The following is a 16475-nucleotide window of genomic DNA, read 5'->3' as shown; positions in this document are numbered from 1 at the left end:
GAGGGGCAGCCACCCCCCAGAGTGTGCTGTAGGGCAGAGCTGTGGGACCAGCTGGGAATGAAGTCGGCTCTGAGTGGTCTGGTCCAGTGGCTTTGCAGCTAATCTCACTTCTGTGGCAAGCAGTCGATTGATTGCAGGATGGAAGCTTTATTGATTTGGTTTTTCATTCATTCAGTCTCGTAGTAACTCTGCTGTTTTGCTTTCCAGTTATCTCCTGTGGGAACCCAGGCACCCCCAGCAACGCCAGGGTTCTGTTCAATGACGGCTTGGTTTTCTCCAGCTCCATCATATACCAGTGCAGGGAGGGCTATTACTCCACTGGTGTGCTGAGCAGGCACTGCACAGTGAATGGGACGTGGACAGGCACCAGCCCAGAGTGCACAGGTGAGCACTGGGATGGGCCCCTGGGTGCCACACTGGGAAATGCTGGCACTGAGTGCTCACAGAAACTCAGCTGAGCTGCCTGGTACCAGCTGTCCCTCCGCCTGCAGCCCCTGTGAGTGCCTAAAGGAAAACTCTTGCTGTGGGTTTGTATTTTCCAGCTGGCTGAAGGGAGCTCTCTAAGTTTTCTCCACTTGGTGCAGCCCAGCTTTGCAATTAGGGGGCTGCATCCTGCTCTGAAAAGTCTTTGGGACCATGAGATGAGGGATGGTGAGGCCAGAAATGCTTCTTTCTCTTCTTTTGGCAGTGATCAACTGTGGTGACCCAGGTGTGCCAGCCAACGGCATCAGGCTGGGCAGTGATTTTACCTACAACAAAACAGTGGTGTTCCAGTGCATGCCTGGGTACATGATGGAGTCGGACAGAGCGTCCTCCCTGATGTGCACAAAAGACCGAACCTGGAACGGCACCAAACCTGCCTGCAAGGGTAAGGCTGGTTGGTGGTGTAAATGGTGGAGGATGTAAGTTGTGCATGCCACGAAGGTTCTGGAGGTCTTTTCAATCCCTAATGGTTCTGTGGTGCCATGAGCTGCAGCGCAGTGCCTGAGCACACCTGGCAGTTTGTCAGTCCTGTCGTTCAGTCTTTCTGCCATGTTTACAGCACTTACCCAATTTGTCAGCACAAAGAAGACCCTGCCAGCTTTAGGTCTACCAGTCATCCCAACGTGCCTGGGAGGGAGGGAATTGCTGTTATCCCTATGGGGAGAAGGAAAAGTGGAGCGCTGAGAGCTATGTGACTCTTCACAAGGAATCAGATCAGGCTCGAATGGCGCTTTCTGTTTCACTGGCACACGCTTCTTAAGCATCATCTGGAGGTCTGGAAAATGCTTCCTCAAACTCCTTTCATTATTTCTCCATTCTGAGACTGCCTCTGTAATTCAGAGATAGGAAAGGGAAGTAATAGAACAGTTGCGGGACATGCTGGATCTCTTCTGCCAGTGTTTTACTCTCCCACCACGTGTAGATAAGACTTGTAGCAGCATCTGTGTTCTTCTTTTGCAATCTGGAAAATGCAACTGTCATGATTCTGATGCATGCAGACCACGTAGAAACTTCCAAATATACTCCAGTTCCTTCAGAGGCTGTAAAGAGCAATTCTCACACTCCTCTTTCATTCTCACCACTGAGCTAATGTTGCAGGAGTAATACAGAATGTGGCCACAGTCTCATTTGGAGGCCAGGTTGATTTACATGAGCTTAGCATCTTTCCCAGTGCTCCCCTGAGCTGAAAAGCAAAGCACTGCAAAAATGTCACATTAAAACACCCTGGAGTGAGTGAAATACAGACTGGTTATTGATTCAGCTGCTAATCTGAGACTCAGCCAGGTTGTCCAAAATGCATGAATCTTTCAGAGAGGCCTTAGATGAGTTTTCACACTAAGTCAGGCTGGATCCTTCCTTCACTTGGAAGTGAGCACAGACTCGGAGATCAGGGATTCCATTAATTCCAAGTCTCAAAGTGAAATCCCAGTGCTCACAGCTGCACACACAGCTGGGGAAGTTTGTGCAGCCCCCTGCAGGGGCTCCCAGGGGCTGTTCTTTGAGAGCATCCTGCGTGAATTTGCTTGCTAATGGAAATAACTGCTGAGAAGCGCAGGGAGCTGCATGTTGCCTTTGTTTCTCGTTCAGCCATCGTCTGTAAATCCCCACAAGCCATCCCCAATGGCAAAGTGGTGGGCTCGGATTTCAGCTGGGGCTCCAGCGTCAGCTACGCCTGCCTGGAGGGATACCAACTGTCCCTGCCTGCCGTGCTCACCTGCGAGGGGAACGGGACCTGGAGTGGGGAGATCCCCCAATGCTTCCGTGAGTAGCAGCCCTGCACATCCACGGATGGGTTGGGAGAGGGACGGGGCTGAAACACCTGGATGCACTCATCCATCTCTTTGCATGTGGGCTTGAGGTCAGGTTTGTGACAGGTGTGAATTCCTCCTTGCACGTTCGTGTTTGTGTAACACCCTTAAAGCTCGTGGCTGTTTGTCCAGGTGCCTCCTTGAGTTGGGTGATGAGAAAAGCCCTTTGACAGAGGGCTCTGTGGAGTCGCAGCAGAAGTTAAGAACGTTCTGTGAAGACAGAGCTTTGGCTCTTGGAAACCTGTGTACTCCATTGAATAGCTAATGCAAAAAATTAGTTAAACGTCTCATGGTGATAAAGGCAGATTTGAGTTTCTTTTCTTGGCTGAATGGCTGGCAGCTGCACAATAGCCATTTTCGTATTAAATCACACAAAGCCCTCACTGTGTTCCTTGCACCCTTCCCAGGATCTTGTATAATTAGTGGGCTTTCTGTGTGACATGGAACCATATAGCAATTTGACATCATGCAATTAGGGACACGTTTTAAAGCTAAGCATGCTGCTAGGGGGGAAAAGAAGAAGGAAAAAAAAAAGGAAAAAGATGGGGAGAAGTAGAAGTTAATTAACAGCAATTGGCAAAAAGAGAGAATTATAAGGAAAGTAGCCAGCAACGCCTCCTGCCACCAATCATCCCCTGGTCAATCACTGAGCTCCGTGGCAGTGAGCAGTGAGCCTTGCCTCATTAATAGCCCCATTGCTGGTGCATTAGCATCGTCTGCTCTCGGAGAGGTTATCACCACCCCCTGCTCTCTGCTGTTACAGCTGTGTTCTGTGGAGATCCAGGGATCCCTGCCCAGGGCCGGAGGGAGGAGCGAGGCTTCACGTACCGCTCCTCGGTGTCCTTCTCCTGCCTGGCCCCCATGGTGCTGGTGGGCTCAGCACGCCGCTTCTGCCAGTCCGATGGCTCGTGGAGTGGGACCCAGCCCAGCTGCATCGGTAAGGGCACCTCGCCTGGCAGGAGGAGCGTTGTTGGTCTGCATTTTCATTTGCAGAAGAGCGGCTTGGTTTGCTGTTGTTGTTTTCTTTCATTTCTGGGTTTTAAGTCCCGTTTCTGGGCCTCAACGTGCCGTTGACTGCAGTTCTGCCCAGATGTGCACGTGAGAGCTCCTGTGTTCTCTGCTGCATTTGAATTCTATCCAGAGTGGCAGAGCAGCAGCTCCTAGAACATGAAGGTGATGTATACAGAGTCCTACAGATTGCTTTGCCTAGCTGTTAGTATTCAGGTTGAAATCTCCAGACATGCTTCGTGCGACTGTTTCCTGGGGCTTCCAGAACCCTTTGAAGCCTCAGAGAGGTCTATAATGATAATTAGTCACGGTGTTCTGCGCCAATTTAAAACTCTGGCTGCAGTCTTGAACTCCTGGGCTCTGTGGTGACATAACTGCTCAGGCTCTGTGCTGCTTTCCTTCACCACCACCGTGCTGCCTGCCCTCAGCTGGGGTGCAGACTGACCTCAGTCATTCTGGCTTGTTAGCTGCGTCTTCAGTGTGTCCCTGATTCTGTTAACGTTAAATCCTGGTGGCCTGAATGTCAGTTTTTTACTTCCACGTTGGTGTCCCCATGGTCTTCTCACATGCAAGCAGCTGGGAGCGCTGCCTCCTAGAATAAATTTTGGCTTTAAATGCCCGTGCCAGATTTCTCTCTAAGGCCTCATCCAGGCATTCATCCCTCATCCAGAATCCCGTCCTCCATTCATGGCACTGCAGACCCACGAAGCTGCAGTGGTGCAATGCATGCAGCAGCAATTCCTGCTGCTGTGCTGGGGAAACATCTCCCCAGTCCAAACAGTGGGAAGTGGAGGGTGCCTACAGGGGGCAGGCAGCTGAACCCAGAGGGTTCTGCTTAGTCAGATCTCACTCATCTGTGAGGCACACAGGATGGGCAGAGTGCTGGGTGCAGTCAGGAGACACAGCTGGGCCCTCTGCCCTGCACCATCCATCCCTTCCACCTCCACCAGCCCCTGGGGCTCTTCGTCATTTCTCACAGGCACCGAGTTACCTGGGGGCTTCCATGGAAACCGCTTCAGTGATGAATGATAAAAGCTCAGCAGAGCTGAATGAGGGAAAATGACTTTGCTTGTGCTGCAGCCCCACGTGGGCCCACGTTGTGGGTCCCTTGTTGAGTGAGTCAGCAGTGCTCCGAGGACACAGGGAGAGCATCACAAAGTGTGTAGTGCTTCGGTGGGAACAGAGGGGTTGGTTGGACAGGGAGGAATAAAGGCATAGCAATAAAGGGCCAGGCTGTCAGGTACAGAGGTTGTGCTCGTTCCCCTGGAGCTGCAGCGAGGAGTGACAGGCTGCCTCTGCTCCCACTCTGTCCTGGATTTTTCTTAGAGGATTTATGTCTCGATTGGCACAGTCCTGTTAATGGAAGTGCTTTGACTGAGTGTGGAGAGGTGCTGGCAGTGAGACTGTGTCCTTCTCATGGTGTGATGAAGAAAAAGCGCTGGGAAAAACAGACTGGAATCTCATTGGAACATGACTGCACAACGCTCCAGGTGCTGCTAGGAGAGCTGTGCCTTCGCTGAGTACCAGAGCATCCCCTGGGGGCAGTGGGGCTCTGTGCTGTGATCCCGAGGAGCAGGGATCCTGCTGCTGCTGCCAAATTGCCTTTCACACCAAGACTTCAGTTCCTTTGCTCAGTTTGAGATGCTGATAATAGCATAATGCATCTCTGCCTTGATCCCATTGGTGTGCTGCTACTGTCAACGTGCTGGGGAAAAGAAAAAAAAAGAGAGATGCTGGAAGAGTAGCAGCAAGTTTTGCTAGTGAGTTGTGTGTGTTCATCTTCTGGTAGAGACCAAATGAGGCATTAAGAAAGATGATGCATCCGAGATGCATTAGAACTCCCAGCCCCTGGGTAAAGCAGCAGGGTTCCATGGAGGGGGCTGTGGGCAGGGCTGCATGCAGGGAAGGGCACTGTGCTGCGTGCTGTGCTCCTGGCATGGGCAGAGCAGCGTCTCCAAGACAAGCTCTGCATTCTTACATCTTCTCCTGGGTGTCTGAGTGCCTCTGGTTGGGTTGCATTGCAGCCGTCAGGGATTTACAGAACGAAAATATCCACATGTTTTTCCTTACTGCTGTGTGTTCCTTCTGTAGCAAAGTATTTCTGCTGCCTCGCAGAGCTCCGGTGTGGCTTCCACAGCTTCTCCCTTAACGCTCTGCTTCTGTTCTGCCCCCAGACCCAACCCTGACCACGTGTGCAGACCCCGGCGTGCCGCTCTTCGGGATGCAGAACAACTCTCAGGGCTATCAGGTACTGCTGGGGCAGCCGTGGGCAGAGGGCATCGCGTGGCGCCCTGTGTGCACCGAGTGGTGGTGGGGCATCAGCTAAGAACGCGTTATTTATGATATTAATTGCGGTGCTAATGAATAGTTATCAGCATAATTAGCACTCAGATCGGAGGCACGGTTTCCATTCGTTGTCAGCCTAAATTGTGCTGGTGGTTTTTGTTCTCTGTACAGCGTGAAGGAGGGGGTCGGCCCTGCGCCCATGGGTGCTGCTGCAGCAGAGCTGGGTGCAGGGCTGGGATGCTGCCTTCCATGCTCCTGCCAGGACCTTTCGGTCTTGCTGCCAATTAGTTATCTTAATTCTGGCTTTTAATGTATTCTTCCTAGCTTTTAATTAGTCCTGAGACAACCCAAGCCTGACTTGTGTAAGGGCTGCCTGTGTGGGAGCTGCACAGCAGTGGCTGCAGGGAGCACTGGGGAGATGTGCCCTCAATGCAGTGCCTGGGGAAGGGGCGCTGCACGGTCCTGCCATGCTAGGGACAAAGGGAGGATGCTCAAATCCCTCCCTGGCAGTTTTATTCCAGCGTGTTCAGGTTTAACAGCAAATCCTGTTGCAACAGCAGAGCTCACAGCCATGCAGTGTCACATCTGATCTGTCTGGAGCAGGGAGTGAGATCTGCTGTCCTGTTGAATCCAAAAGCAAAGCAGTGAGCAGTCTGCAGGAAGTGAACGCACCTCGGAAGCATGGAGGAGTCACCTCCCAGTTTTTGTGATCCTTTTTGCTGTTTGCAATCCAAGTTGGCATTTATACTATGGCTGTGGGCTGTTTGTTGATGGTAATTATTTTGAATGCCCCCTTTTTGGCAAAGCTTTTGGGCGTTGCTAAATCTGATGCTCACTTTGGGTGCTTTCAAGACACAGCAGCTTTGCTTATCACTGAATGGAGGAACCCTCTGCCCAGTTCACAGCTGCTCTGGGTGCTGTGTGGCTCTGGCAGGACGGGGAGTGCAGAAAGAAGGCAACTCACCTTTTCATTGCATAGTAGGTGGAAAATGATAGAAGCACTCTTGCATTGTAAGCACTGGTAAATTACATTGTGTTTTGTCTCCTATGGAAACAGGTGGGAAGCATGATTTTCTTCAAGTGCCAGAAGGGTTACCTGCTGCAGGGCTCCACCACCAGGACCTGCCTGCCCAACCTGACGTGGAGTGGCGTGCAGCCCGACTGTGTCCGTAAGTGCTGGCAGCTGTGGGCACACTGGTCACTGCTGGCACACTGTCGTTGCTGCCCTGTGAATTGCTGGCTCTGAGGAGCTGGTAATTTTTTGGGAGAGCCTGAAAAAAGCAGAGGCTTGAAGAAGAAGGGAGACGGCGCTGTCATCTCTCTGCTGACATGATTGTGCCAGCAGCCACTTCTGCTTTCAGATGAGATTTTTTTTTAGCATGTCCTTTCCTCAGAGACGTGGTTTGAGGTGAGACTTTGCTTTGTGCTTCTGAAACCACATCTGATGGCCGAGATGTGAGCTGGAGCTCCAGGCACTGCAGTTAACACTGAGCCAGAAGGGCTCTCCGGCACAGCCGTGTTCTCCCTGCCTTTAATAACGTGTTGCTCTTCCTTTTAAGCTGTCCATCATCTCTTCCCCGCTATACCAGAAGGAATTTGAGCTAATGTACTTAAGCTGTAATATCCACAGTGGCCTCTGTACCATAAGCATTACAAAGCTTCTCCCTCTCCCTTGTGAGGTGGGGTAGTGGTGAATAGAGTGAACAAACCCTGGAGGTGCACATGAGAGCAGCTGGGGGGGCATTAAAGCTTCAGAGCAGTGGTGCTGGGGAGAGGGATCGTGGTGCTGGGAGGCAGCTTCCTTTCCCAACACTCACTGCAGTGAAGGGAGCATGACCCCAGAGTTACCAGCTCCTCTTTCTCGGATTGAAGATGGCAGGGTTGCACAGCAGCTGTGAGTGTGAATGGGATTTTGCTCCTGGTGTGAGGTGCATTGGAACAGAAGGTGTTTTGTACTCCTCGTGCTGCTGAGTTGTTGCCTCCTGTGCCTGCAGCACGGAGCTGGATGTGGTCACTGCTGACACAGCCTGGGGCTCTGGGACGCAGCATTAAGGCTGTGTGAGCTCCATCATTCTCTGAGCCTTTCTGGGTTTTATTTTTCATCTTCTGTAAAAGGGGAATGAAGATAATACCTCACAAAGGCTGCCGAGGATTTGTTTTCACTCATGAGCACTTTGAGAGCTACAGAAAGGGGAAATTTACAGCGTGGGTGCAAGCGAGCTTCCTGGCCCCTGATTGATGAGCTCTGGGCCGTAACTTCTGGGGAGAAGTGGTGACACGCTGCCAGCAGCACAGCCAGGCGCTCTCTGGTGGCAGCAGCTGGACGAGCTCAGCCCGGATCCCTGTGGCCAAATCCTGGAACTAATTGAGCAGTGATAGGAATTTATGGTTATTGCACACTGCTGAGGACTTGCTGTGCGATGCTGTGTGTAGATAGGTGCAAATTATCAGCAGGACAGCAGTCCTATGAAGTGAGGTTATACAAAAGCAGACGTGTGGTGCATCCACTGAAATCCTCCTGCAGAGGAGCATTTTGTCCATGAAAGTTTAAAGAGAAGAGAAAGGCAGCTGCTCGGTTTCTTTTCCTGGCCCTACAGCTGCAAGGAAAGGCATCACAAACGCTCCATCCCTGCTGGAATGCAGAAGTGGCCATCTGATCACAGGCTCCTGTTTGGCTCTGGGAGGGTGAGCAGAGCTTTCTCCTCCTCCATTTGTCAGGCACAAGGTCCTCAGGATCGTTGGGTTTCAGCTTCTTTTCCTGAAAAGGGGAGGGGTGATGGAGCCTGATGTTGAGTTCATGGAGGCTGGAACTGAGTGAAGGATCCCCTGAGAGCTTCAGATAGGAAGAGCAATCTGGCAGCAAAGCGTGGGAAATGGTCTCATTAATTCCTCTGGCTGGTAAAAGTCCAGGCATGGCACTGTGTCCCTCAGTGAGCAGAGAAAGCTTTTGCTAAAAAAAAACTCTTCTGAGAGATCTGTCTCACAGCTGACATCGCTGGTGCCACTTTTCTGCCTTTCTGAGTGCCGCTGCCCGCTGTGTCACATCTCTGGTTTTGTGCTTTTCAGCTCACCACTGTAAGCAGCCTGAGACCCCATCCCACGCCAACGTCGGGGCTCTGGATTTGCCATCCCTGGGCTACACCCTGATCTATTCCTGTCAGAGTGGGTACTACCTCACCGGAGGGTCTGAGCATCGGACCTGCAAAGCAGATGGCAGCTGGACAGGGAAGCCTCCCATCTGCCTCGGTAAGAGCTCTGAGCAGCGTGGCTTTGGCCCCCATCTCTGCAGAGGGGGGATTTGCAGCCTGAGAGAAAAGAGCAGTTCTCTTAGAGCTACGTGGGTGCTTTGGAGAAGCCATGGTTTGCGTGGCTGAGCTGGTTGCAGCAATCCCAGAAAACGGGGGGAAGTGAGGGGATTTTCTGCTTGATGTTTTAGACTTAGAAACATCTGCACAAGTTGAACCTGGTCTGTACCTGTGCGTTCGGTGCCTTGAAGCTTTTGGTTCAAGATCATGCAGTCTTGAACCCACCTGAAGCCCTGGTGTGGTGGTAGCCCCGCTGTGTGCTCAAGCAGCGTCAGGTGAAGGCTGTCCTTTATGAGCACCACCACAGCAGCAGTGTCTCAGCAGATTCGGGTGCAGCAGTGTTCATTTGGCTGTGGGTTTCATTCCTCTCTTCCAGCTGACATCCGCCCCAGCGGCCGGCCGGTGGGCACAGCGCGGGACCCGCCGCTCTCCAAGCTGTCAGGTAGGAGGCAGGGCTGGCTCTGTGGCAAAGGAGCAGCCAGAAAAGCAGCTGGTCCTGCACACCTCACACTGCTGGGCTGGTGGCAGCAGCCTGCGTGCCCCATCCCCTTCCTTCATGCTTTGCTGGAGAGCAGATGGGCGCCTTCAGGAGTGGAGCACCAGCGCCGCTGCTCTGAGCTGAAGCACTCTGGGATATCATCAGAGCTTTTTTGGTTCTGTGTTTGGTTTTGGTTTGTTGGTGGTCTGTGCTGGTTTTTCCCTGGGAACCTGTTTGGGGTTTTGTTTGTTTTTGAAACTTTTGTGGGTTTTTTGTTTGGTTTTTTTTTTGGTCAAAACACCAAAACGAAAGTCATCAGCACGTTTGTTCTCCTCTCTTTGGCTTTGTACTCAGTGATGACAGCACAGCACTGACAGATCACATCACTCTCACCACTGATGAGAGTGGGTGGGATTTCGGATATTTAAATACATATTTTTGAGTCTGAGGCAAGAAAGAAATCCGCTCTGTTTTGATTTCTGAGAAATGGAAACAAGTGGCAACGATCACAGGATCGTATGATGATCGTATCTTGTGTTTCTCTGCCCCTAATTACTGTGCTTTGCAGTGCCTGCTGATGTGTTTGCAAGAAATTCCCTTTGGAAAGGCTCCTACGAATACATGGGGAAAAAGCAGCCTGCAATGCTGTCTGTCACCAGCTTTGACCCTGTCACCAGTAAAGTCAATGCCACTTTGATAGACCACAGCGGCGTGGAGCTCCAGGTTTCTGGTGAGGGAACCAACGTGGCTGTTTTGTAGTTCATGGTATTGCTGGGCATGGAGCAGCATGCTCTGTTATCTGATGGTCTGGGCTTTGTGATAGAGCTGGACAGAAGCTGGAAGTGCCCAGTCTTTGAGTGGAGCAAGACAAACAAATCCTGTGTGTGAGTTTGCTTTGACTCATCCTGGAAAGCAGCACAACCCAGCTCACTGACTTGTAATTTAATCCAAGCAGTTAAATGGTGTGAATACCCCTTGTCTCTGGCCCCCCTAGGAGCATTGTGTTACTGATCTGATGTCACATAGGAAATATTTACAGCTGTATCACTTCCCACGTGCAAAATGTCTTTAATATCCTGGGGGACAGATGTGAGGTTGAGAATTCGTGGTGTGGTTCCAAGTGACCCCACTGATAGGAGCGTAGGAGGAGTTGCTGCCCTCTCTGAGAAAGCAAATTGCTTCAAATTTGAATTGAGACGTTGTGATCTGGTGGTTAAAAGTCACTTATTTTCCAGGCATTTACAAGAAAGAAGACGTGCACCTGCTCCTCCAGGTCTATCAGATTATGGGGCCAGTGGAGATCTTCGTAAACAAGTTCAAAAATGATAAATGGGCTCTCGATGGACACGTAAGTGCTTGGACACCTCGTATACGAAGCCCACACAACTCATCCATTGCTGTCATAACCCCAGCTTTCCTCTCACTGCATTTGTCCCATTTGGGGACATAACTCCAGTGACCTGCCTGCCCCGAGGGCACGTGGGCCATTCTTCCAGTACGTGAGATAACGTTCCATGAGCAGTCAGCTCTGCCACGCTGCAGCTGTGTGTTTGGTTATCTGTGCCTGGTTATCTGTAGGTCCTCCAGATAACACCAGAGGAGAAACCAGCACAGTTTGTTTCACTTATATCTGCTAAGCATCACATCAGAAGAGCCAGTCTTTCCTTATGGAGTCAGCTTTGCACCCCGATTTCTGAGCCTGGTAGCTTCCCATGCCCATAAGAGACCCAGTGGAGCTCACAGGCAGCGTGCATCTCATCGACCCACGGCCAGCTGGAGCTCAGGGCATCGCTGTCAGCACATCTTTATCACAGACAAGATGCTTTCCCCCCTTGAGATGCCAGAGTCTGAACAAGTTGCTGGGCAGTTAGACTTCTAAAAAGATGTCACGTTTTTCCAGGGAATGGAGTTAAATTAACACAGTGCATGAAGTTGAAGGAGGCTGACGAGATGGGTGCTGCAAACCCAGGGAAGCGTTGAGCAGATCTGTTCATCTCCGGTTTCTTATCGTTCCAGGTCTCATCGGAGTCGTCCAGTGGCACCTTTGTGTACCAGGGCTTTGTGCGTGGCAAAGGGTTCGGGCAGTTTGGCCTTCAGAGACTGGGTAACCTTGCTCTGACTACTAGTTCTTCCCTTAATTGCTGACAGCTGCACTGTGGTTGCAGTGGAGGTTATCGAGCAGGAAACGTTTCTACTGTCCCTGGCATTAATTTTCAGCCCTGCTGGGCCAAAAATCAGTAAGGTTAATCTGTTTACATCTGCTTTTAATCACCCTCCTAAATAAATGATGATGAACTAAGCCAGGCTAGATTGCCAAGCCATTCTTCCTGCAAGTCAGAAGCTTTTGATTACCTTTCACAGCACCACTTCTAACCCTGTTGTTGTCTTGTTGAAGATGTAACTCAAGCAAACCCCACTTCTTGCAGTGCTGCTTTGAAACGTGGTTACTTTTGCTGTGTTTCAGACGTCAGCATGATGGAAAATGATCCAGAATCGATAGGACACCATTTTGCATCTAACAGCAGTTCTGTGGCAGCTGCCATTCTTGTGCCTTTCATAGCCCTGATTATTGCAGGGTTTGTGCTTTATCTCTACAAACACAGGTGGGTTTCAAGAATGACACAGTAAGTGAAACAAAATAAGAGGGCTGACAGAAGTATTTGTGAGCTTGTCTTAAAAGCATTCCCTCCAGACCTGGTTTCTCATTTAGTTCAGAAAGTAAAAAAAAAAAAAAAAGGAGTAGAGCAAAAGTGCACAGAGATGCAGGGGTGTTGGGAGAGCAGAGTGCTGAGGGCTTTTATGGCCATCAGTGAGATTTGTGGCAGCGTTCAGGAGGATGAAGCAAAGTAAATTTCATACTTGGGCTTTGCGTACGTTGTAAATGACTTCTTTCTCCTGATCAGTGCATTGCTGTGGAAATGTTGCTGCACTTCAAAGCATTGTGTGGACTGGATGCTGTGCAGGGGGAGCACACGTAGGACTATGGCAAAGCTTCCTGTACCACAAATCTGTAATAAGATTTGCTGTAGATCCCTCCTGCCTTTCCCGCAGGTGTTTGCCTTCTTCAAAAGCAGCTTTTTTCTTTCCCATTGACTTTGTCAGTGCTGTGGCTGCAGCAGGAGCAGCCGTGACCTCTCTGGGTTTTTCTTTCTGGCACCCTGCAGGAGAAGACCCAAAGTCCCATTCAATGGCTACGCGGGCCATGAAAACACCAACGTCAGAGCAACGTTTGAAAACCCCATGTATGACAGAAACCTGCAGCCCACGGACATCATGGCCAACGAGGCAGAGTTCACAGTCAGCACTGTGTGCACAGCTGTATAGCACTCATCCCCTGCGTGGTGAGTGGGGCACAGGGGGGACGTCAGAGCGGAACGGTGGCACCCGCAGCTCAGCCTGGTGAAACTGGTTGTGGATAAAATACTGCCCTTCTGCTGGGGGGGGTCTGTGTGCTGCTGATCCCCACTCCCAGGGTGTCTCCTTCCCGCCTTCAGGCTGTCAGAGCCTCGTGTTTGTCCTAAGCTGGATCAGTGTGGTTCAAAGAAGCGCTCTGTGGTTTGGTTTGCCTGGGAGATCTCTGCGCTGGGCACAACCCAAACCAGAACTGCCATCTCTGGGGTCTGGTGATCAGCTGGGACGTGGCCTCTTGGGGAGCAGTGACAAAGCGAATCCCAAATATCCCTGTGATGAGTGCAAGCACTGGGAAGGGGAGGAAAAAACAAGTCTGTATGGGAGATCACACACTGTGATTTTGTTCAGTGGTACAAAAGATACAGAGGAGGGTGAACCGAGGGGTTTGGAAGTTTGACCACATAGACATTGAGGATTAAGAAGCTTGTAGACAAAAGCCCCAGGCAGAGCCTCAGGGGCATTTCTAGACTGGCAGGTTCTCACTCTGAGGTAACAAAGCTGTTGTGGGTTTTCTCAACGTTTCTGTGTGCACTCACAAACCGTTTCTTTCTCTCTCACCCTTCCCACTGTCCCAGATTCCTCCAGGGTCGGTATCTAGCAAATGATTGTGTTTCACCTCACTAGTCTCCGTCCATTCCCTCCCCATCTCCCTCCTTCCAACCTTGTTGAGGCTGTGGAGAAGCTGCTACGCCTTGTTGGACTCTGTGTTACTCCTGAGAGATGGCTCCATCATCCTCGTCCACCTCTGCATCCCGCCATGGATCATGAAGCCAAGCAAACAGCTGCTCTGCACAGCTCCTCCCAGTGGGCACCAGCCTGGTAGTGAGACCTGGGCAAGTGGAGGGCCGTGGAAACGAGGCGATGGGCTCAGTGTGCTGCAGGGAGCAGGGGGGTACGTGGGGTCTCCTCCGCTTTTGGAGGATCTTGGGCAGACAGGGAGGAAGCCAGGTTGCACTGCACAAGGTGCTGACTGGAGTCAATGGAAAATAGCAGCGTGGGGCAAGGTGAGGATTTGCTTTGTGTTCGGTTTGGTTGGTTACCCGCTGGTTTGTTGAAGTCGGGGCTTTTGTGGAGGTGTTCAGATGGGACCTTTTCGATGGGAAAACGTTTCTCCCCTTCCTTATATTTAATTTCCCTTGGTACGTTTAGTTGAGTTTGGGCTTCTTCTGCCAATGTACGTGAAGTCTCTCGGAGCCTGAGGCTGCTTTCAAGGGCTGCTGAGGGAACGTCCCTCCATCCCTGGCTCCTGCAGCCAGCTGCCCACGTCAGCCATGCCCAAAAACCCTCACGAGAAAACTGCTGACAGACGTGAAGGGACAAAAACCTCTTTAAAAATAACAAATACTGATTTCCACCTCCCCCCAAAACTAGTTGCATTCAAAAGCCTCTGCCCTTTCCATATTGATCCTCCAAATGGCAATGCAATAAGAGTGCTAATTTCTATCCAAAGCTCTTCCCTTTATTTCCCAGGGGCGGAAAGGTTGGCTTGGCTTTCATGAGAACAGATAAGGGGACTTGACATTTTTCCTCCCTTATAACAGAACGCTGCTTTGTGATGCCCTCCTCTAATAAAGAGGAGAGCTGCTCCTGTTGATTTAGGGGTTTAGTCTGTTTGATTTGAGTCACTGTTTCTTGAACCGTGCTGGAGTCCAAGAAGGCCACAGTGCCATTTTACCAAACTGTAAGTCGAGCACCTCTCTGAAATACTGTTGACTTAGAGCAGTAAGTCAATGAAACAGCTTTTTCTTACAGAAAACTTGAAGGGAAAATAATTAAAACAAATGGAGTGGTGTTTACATCTCTGCTTGTATTTGAGCACTGGCTCTCCCCTACCTGATGTCAGCTGAGGTTTTGTCTGATGAAAACCACAGGGTAGTTTTTTATGTTTTGTTTATTCTTTTACTCTGTGTGTGTATGTATAAATATATCTTATTTTTGTTTTTACTTCTGTCTCTCATTCAGTGCTCTCAGAATAAGCAGCATTCTCCAGCCTGTAGTCTGAACAGCCAGCCTGCCAAAAAATGCCATCTGCTCCCCAAAGCATCACAAAGGTGCTCTGATTCGTACCTGAGAGGTGGGTGGAAGCACACGTGTGAGCTCAGTGCCACTCCTGCACTGCTGCACTGCTCCTCCCAGCTCATGCCAAACCATCAGACAGGTGAGAAAGGTAACCAGAAAGCTGGCTGTTGGCCTGAGCTCCTTTGGGAAGCCAGGAGGGGCTGCCAGGGTACCTGCCCTTCCCTGAAATGGCCAGGGCAAGTTCAAGGTAAAATAAGAAGAGTGGGGGTCTGGGGTTCCAGGGCCAGGGCTCAGCTGTGTCCAATTCCTCTGCTTCAGCTGAGCTGCTGCAGTGAAGTTGGGGGCAGCCCCTGCCTCACACTGATGTAACTGAGGTCAGGATGCTCCCCTGGTTCTCCTCCTCCTGTATGCAGAGATACAGCTGGTTCCTGACTTCACCTCTGCTCTCTGGCCCCTGTTTGACTTCAGAGGCCCCTCCCAAACCTGAGTTAATCTGTGATTTCTGCCCTTAGCCAAACCCACGACCTGTTCTTCCTTGCCTTTGCCAATTCCCCATAACACAGACAACAGACCAGGCTCCCTTGCCCAACGAGTCACTAAAGCTGCACCCTCTTACAATCCCCTGTGCTGGTGACTGCAGCACCCTGGCACCCGTGTCAGCACAGACCTTACAGCATCCCACAGCAGCAGAGCTGGAATCTGCCCCAGCTCTGGGAGCTCAAGAAAATCATCCCCCAGCTGCCACCAACAGCGGGCTGCTGGCACTGCAGCAGGTTGGACACAAACAGCCCAGCAGATCCCACGTTTGCTTTTCACACCTTTCCAAATCCCACTCAGTCAGTGTAACAGCAAGGAGAAGCTTGAGTCAAGGTGTGTAAAACAAACCTGGGATGTTTCAACAGCAAAGCAGGGAGGGCAGGAGCTGCCTTACACAAGATTTGCTGCTTTCAACCTATTAGGTACCATTTTCTACTGTTCCCAAGCAACAAAGGCAGAGGAAGGGGTCTGATCCCATTTTTTTGCAAGCTGGCTGGGACGTGATGTGTGCCATTCTCCATTCTTGTGCCCAGAGGACTTGCATTGTGTTCCAAAAAGAAAAGGAAAAAAAAGAAAAAGAAAAAAAAAGAAAAAAAAAAAAGGAAAAAAAAAAAAGGAAAAAAAAAAAAGAAAGGAAAAGGAAAAAAAAAAAAAGAAAAAAAAAGAAAAAAAAAGAAAAAAACAAAGAAAAAAACTCCCTCTTTTGTACAGAGATATATTTTTATGAAGCAAAAGTTTGTACAGTAAAAAAGACACAATGTAAATGTTTTTTCATTATTGTAGTACGCAGTAGTGGAAGATCAGCTTCTTTTTGTAAATGTAATAAAATGTATAAATATGGTTTACATAAAAGTGTAAATATGTAATCTATACATACACTTGGCTTGTCTGCAATATATACAATTTAATTTATCTGTCTCTGTATATGAGGCTTTTCATTGTGTCCAGGCATACTTTCCTGAATTTGAAAGCTATTTTAAATTTTTGAATTAAAATAAAATATAAATTTTTGCATTGCTTTTCTTACATATATATATATATCTATCTATACATATATTATTTTTTTTTAATATTTTTTTTTCTGGTGCCTTTTTCACGAGCTGCCCAAGTTCTCTTCCAGGACGTCTGGATGCTGAGCTG

At 50.0% G+C, this 16475-nt stretch overlaps 1 protein-coding gene across 1 annotated transcript in view; it reads left to right on the top strand.

Moving 5' to 3' along the window:
• CSMD2 (CUB and Sushi multiple domains 2) overlaps positions 1-15888 on the top strand; it is a 229439-nt gene extending 213551 nt beyond the window's left edge. The window contains exons 58-71 of the mRNA XM_042885206.1: positions 208-384; positions 689-868; positions 2071-2244; positions 3055-3228; positions 5474-5547; positions 6643-6754; positions 8652-8831; positions 9267-9332; positions 9937-10098; positions 10604-10716; positions 11385-11472; positions 11833-11971; positions 12533-12709; positions 13355-15888. Of these exons, the coding sequence (XP_042741140.1) occupies positions 208-384; positions 689-868; positions 2071-2244; positions 3055-3228; positions 5474-5547; positions 6643-6754; positions 8652-8831; positions 9267-9332; positions 9937-10098; positions 10604-10716; positions 11385-11472; positions 11833-11971; positions 12533-12692 (1799 nt within the window). The 3' untranslated portion in view covers positions 12693-12709; positions 13355-15888. The remainder of the gene's footprint in view (positions 1-207; positions 385-688; positions 869-2070; positions 2245-3054; positions 3229-5473; positions 5548-6642; positions 6755-8651; positions 8832-9266; positions 9333-9936; positions 10099-10603; positions 10717-11384; positions 11473-11832; positions 11972-12532; positions 12710-13354) is intronic.
• The last annotated feature ends 587 nt before the right edge of the window (positions 15889-16475 follow it).

The sequence above is a fragment of the Lagopus leucura genome, unplaced genomic scaffold (assembly GCF_019238085.1).
Source record: "Lagopus leucura isolate 7727_CA_CO unplaced genomic scaffold, USGS_WTPT01 Super-Scaffold_100048, whole genome shotgun sequence".
In the NCBI taxonomy this organism is placed as follows: Eukaryota; Metazoa; Chordata; class Aves; order Galliformes; family Phasianidae; genus Lagopus; species Lagopus leucura.
This window is presented reverse-complemented; position numbering and strand designations above follow the sequence as displayed.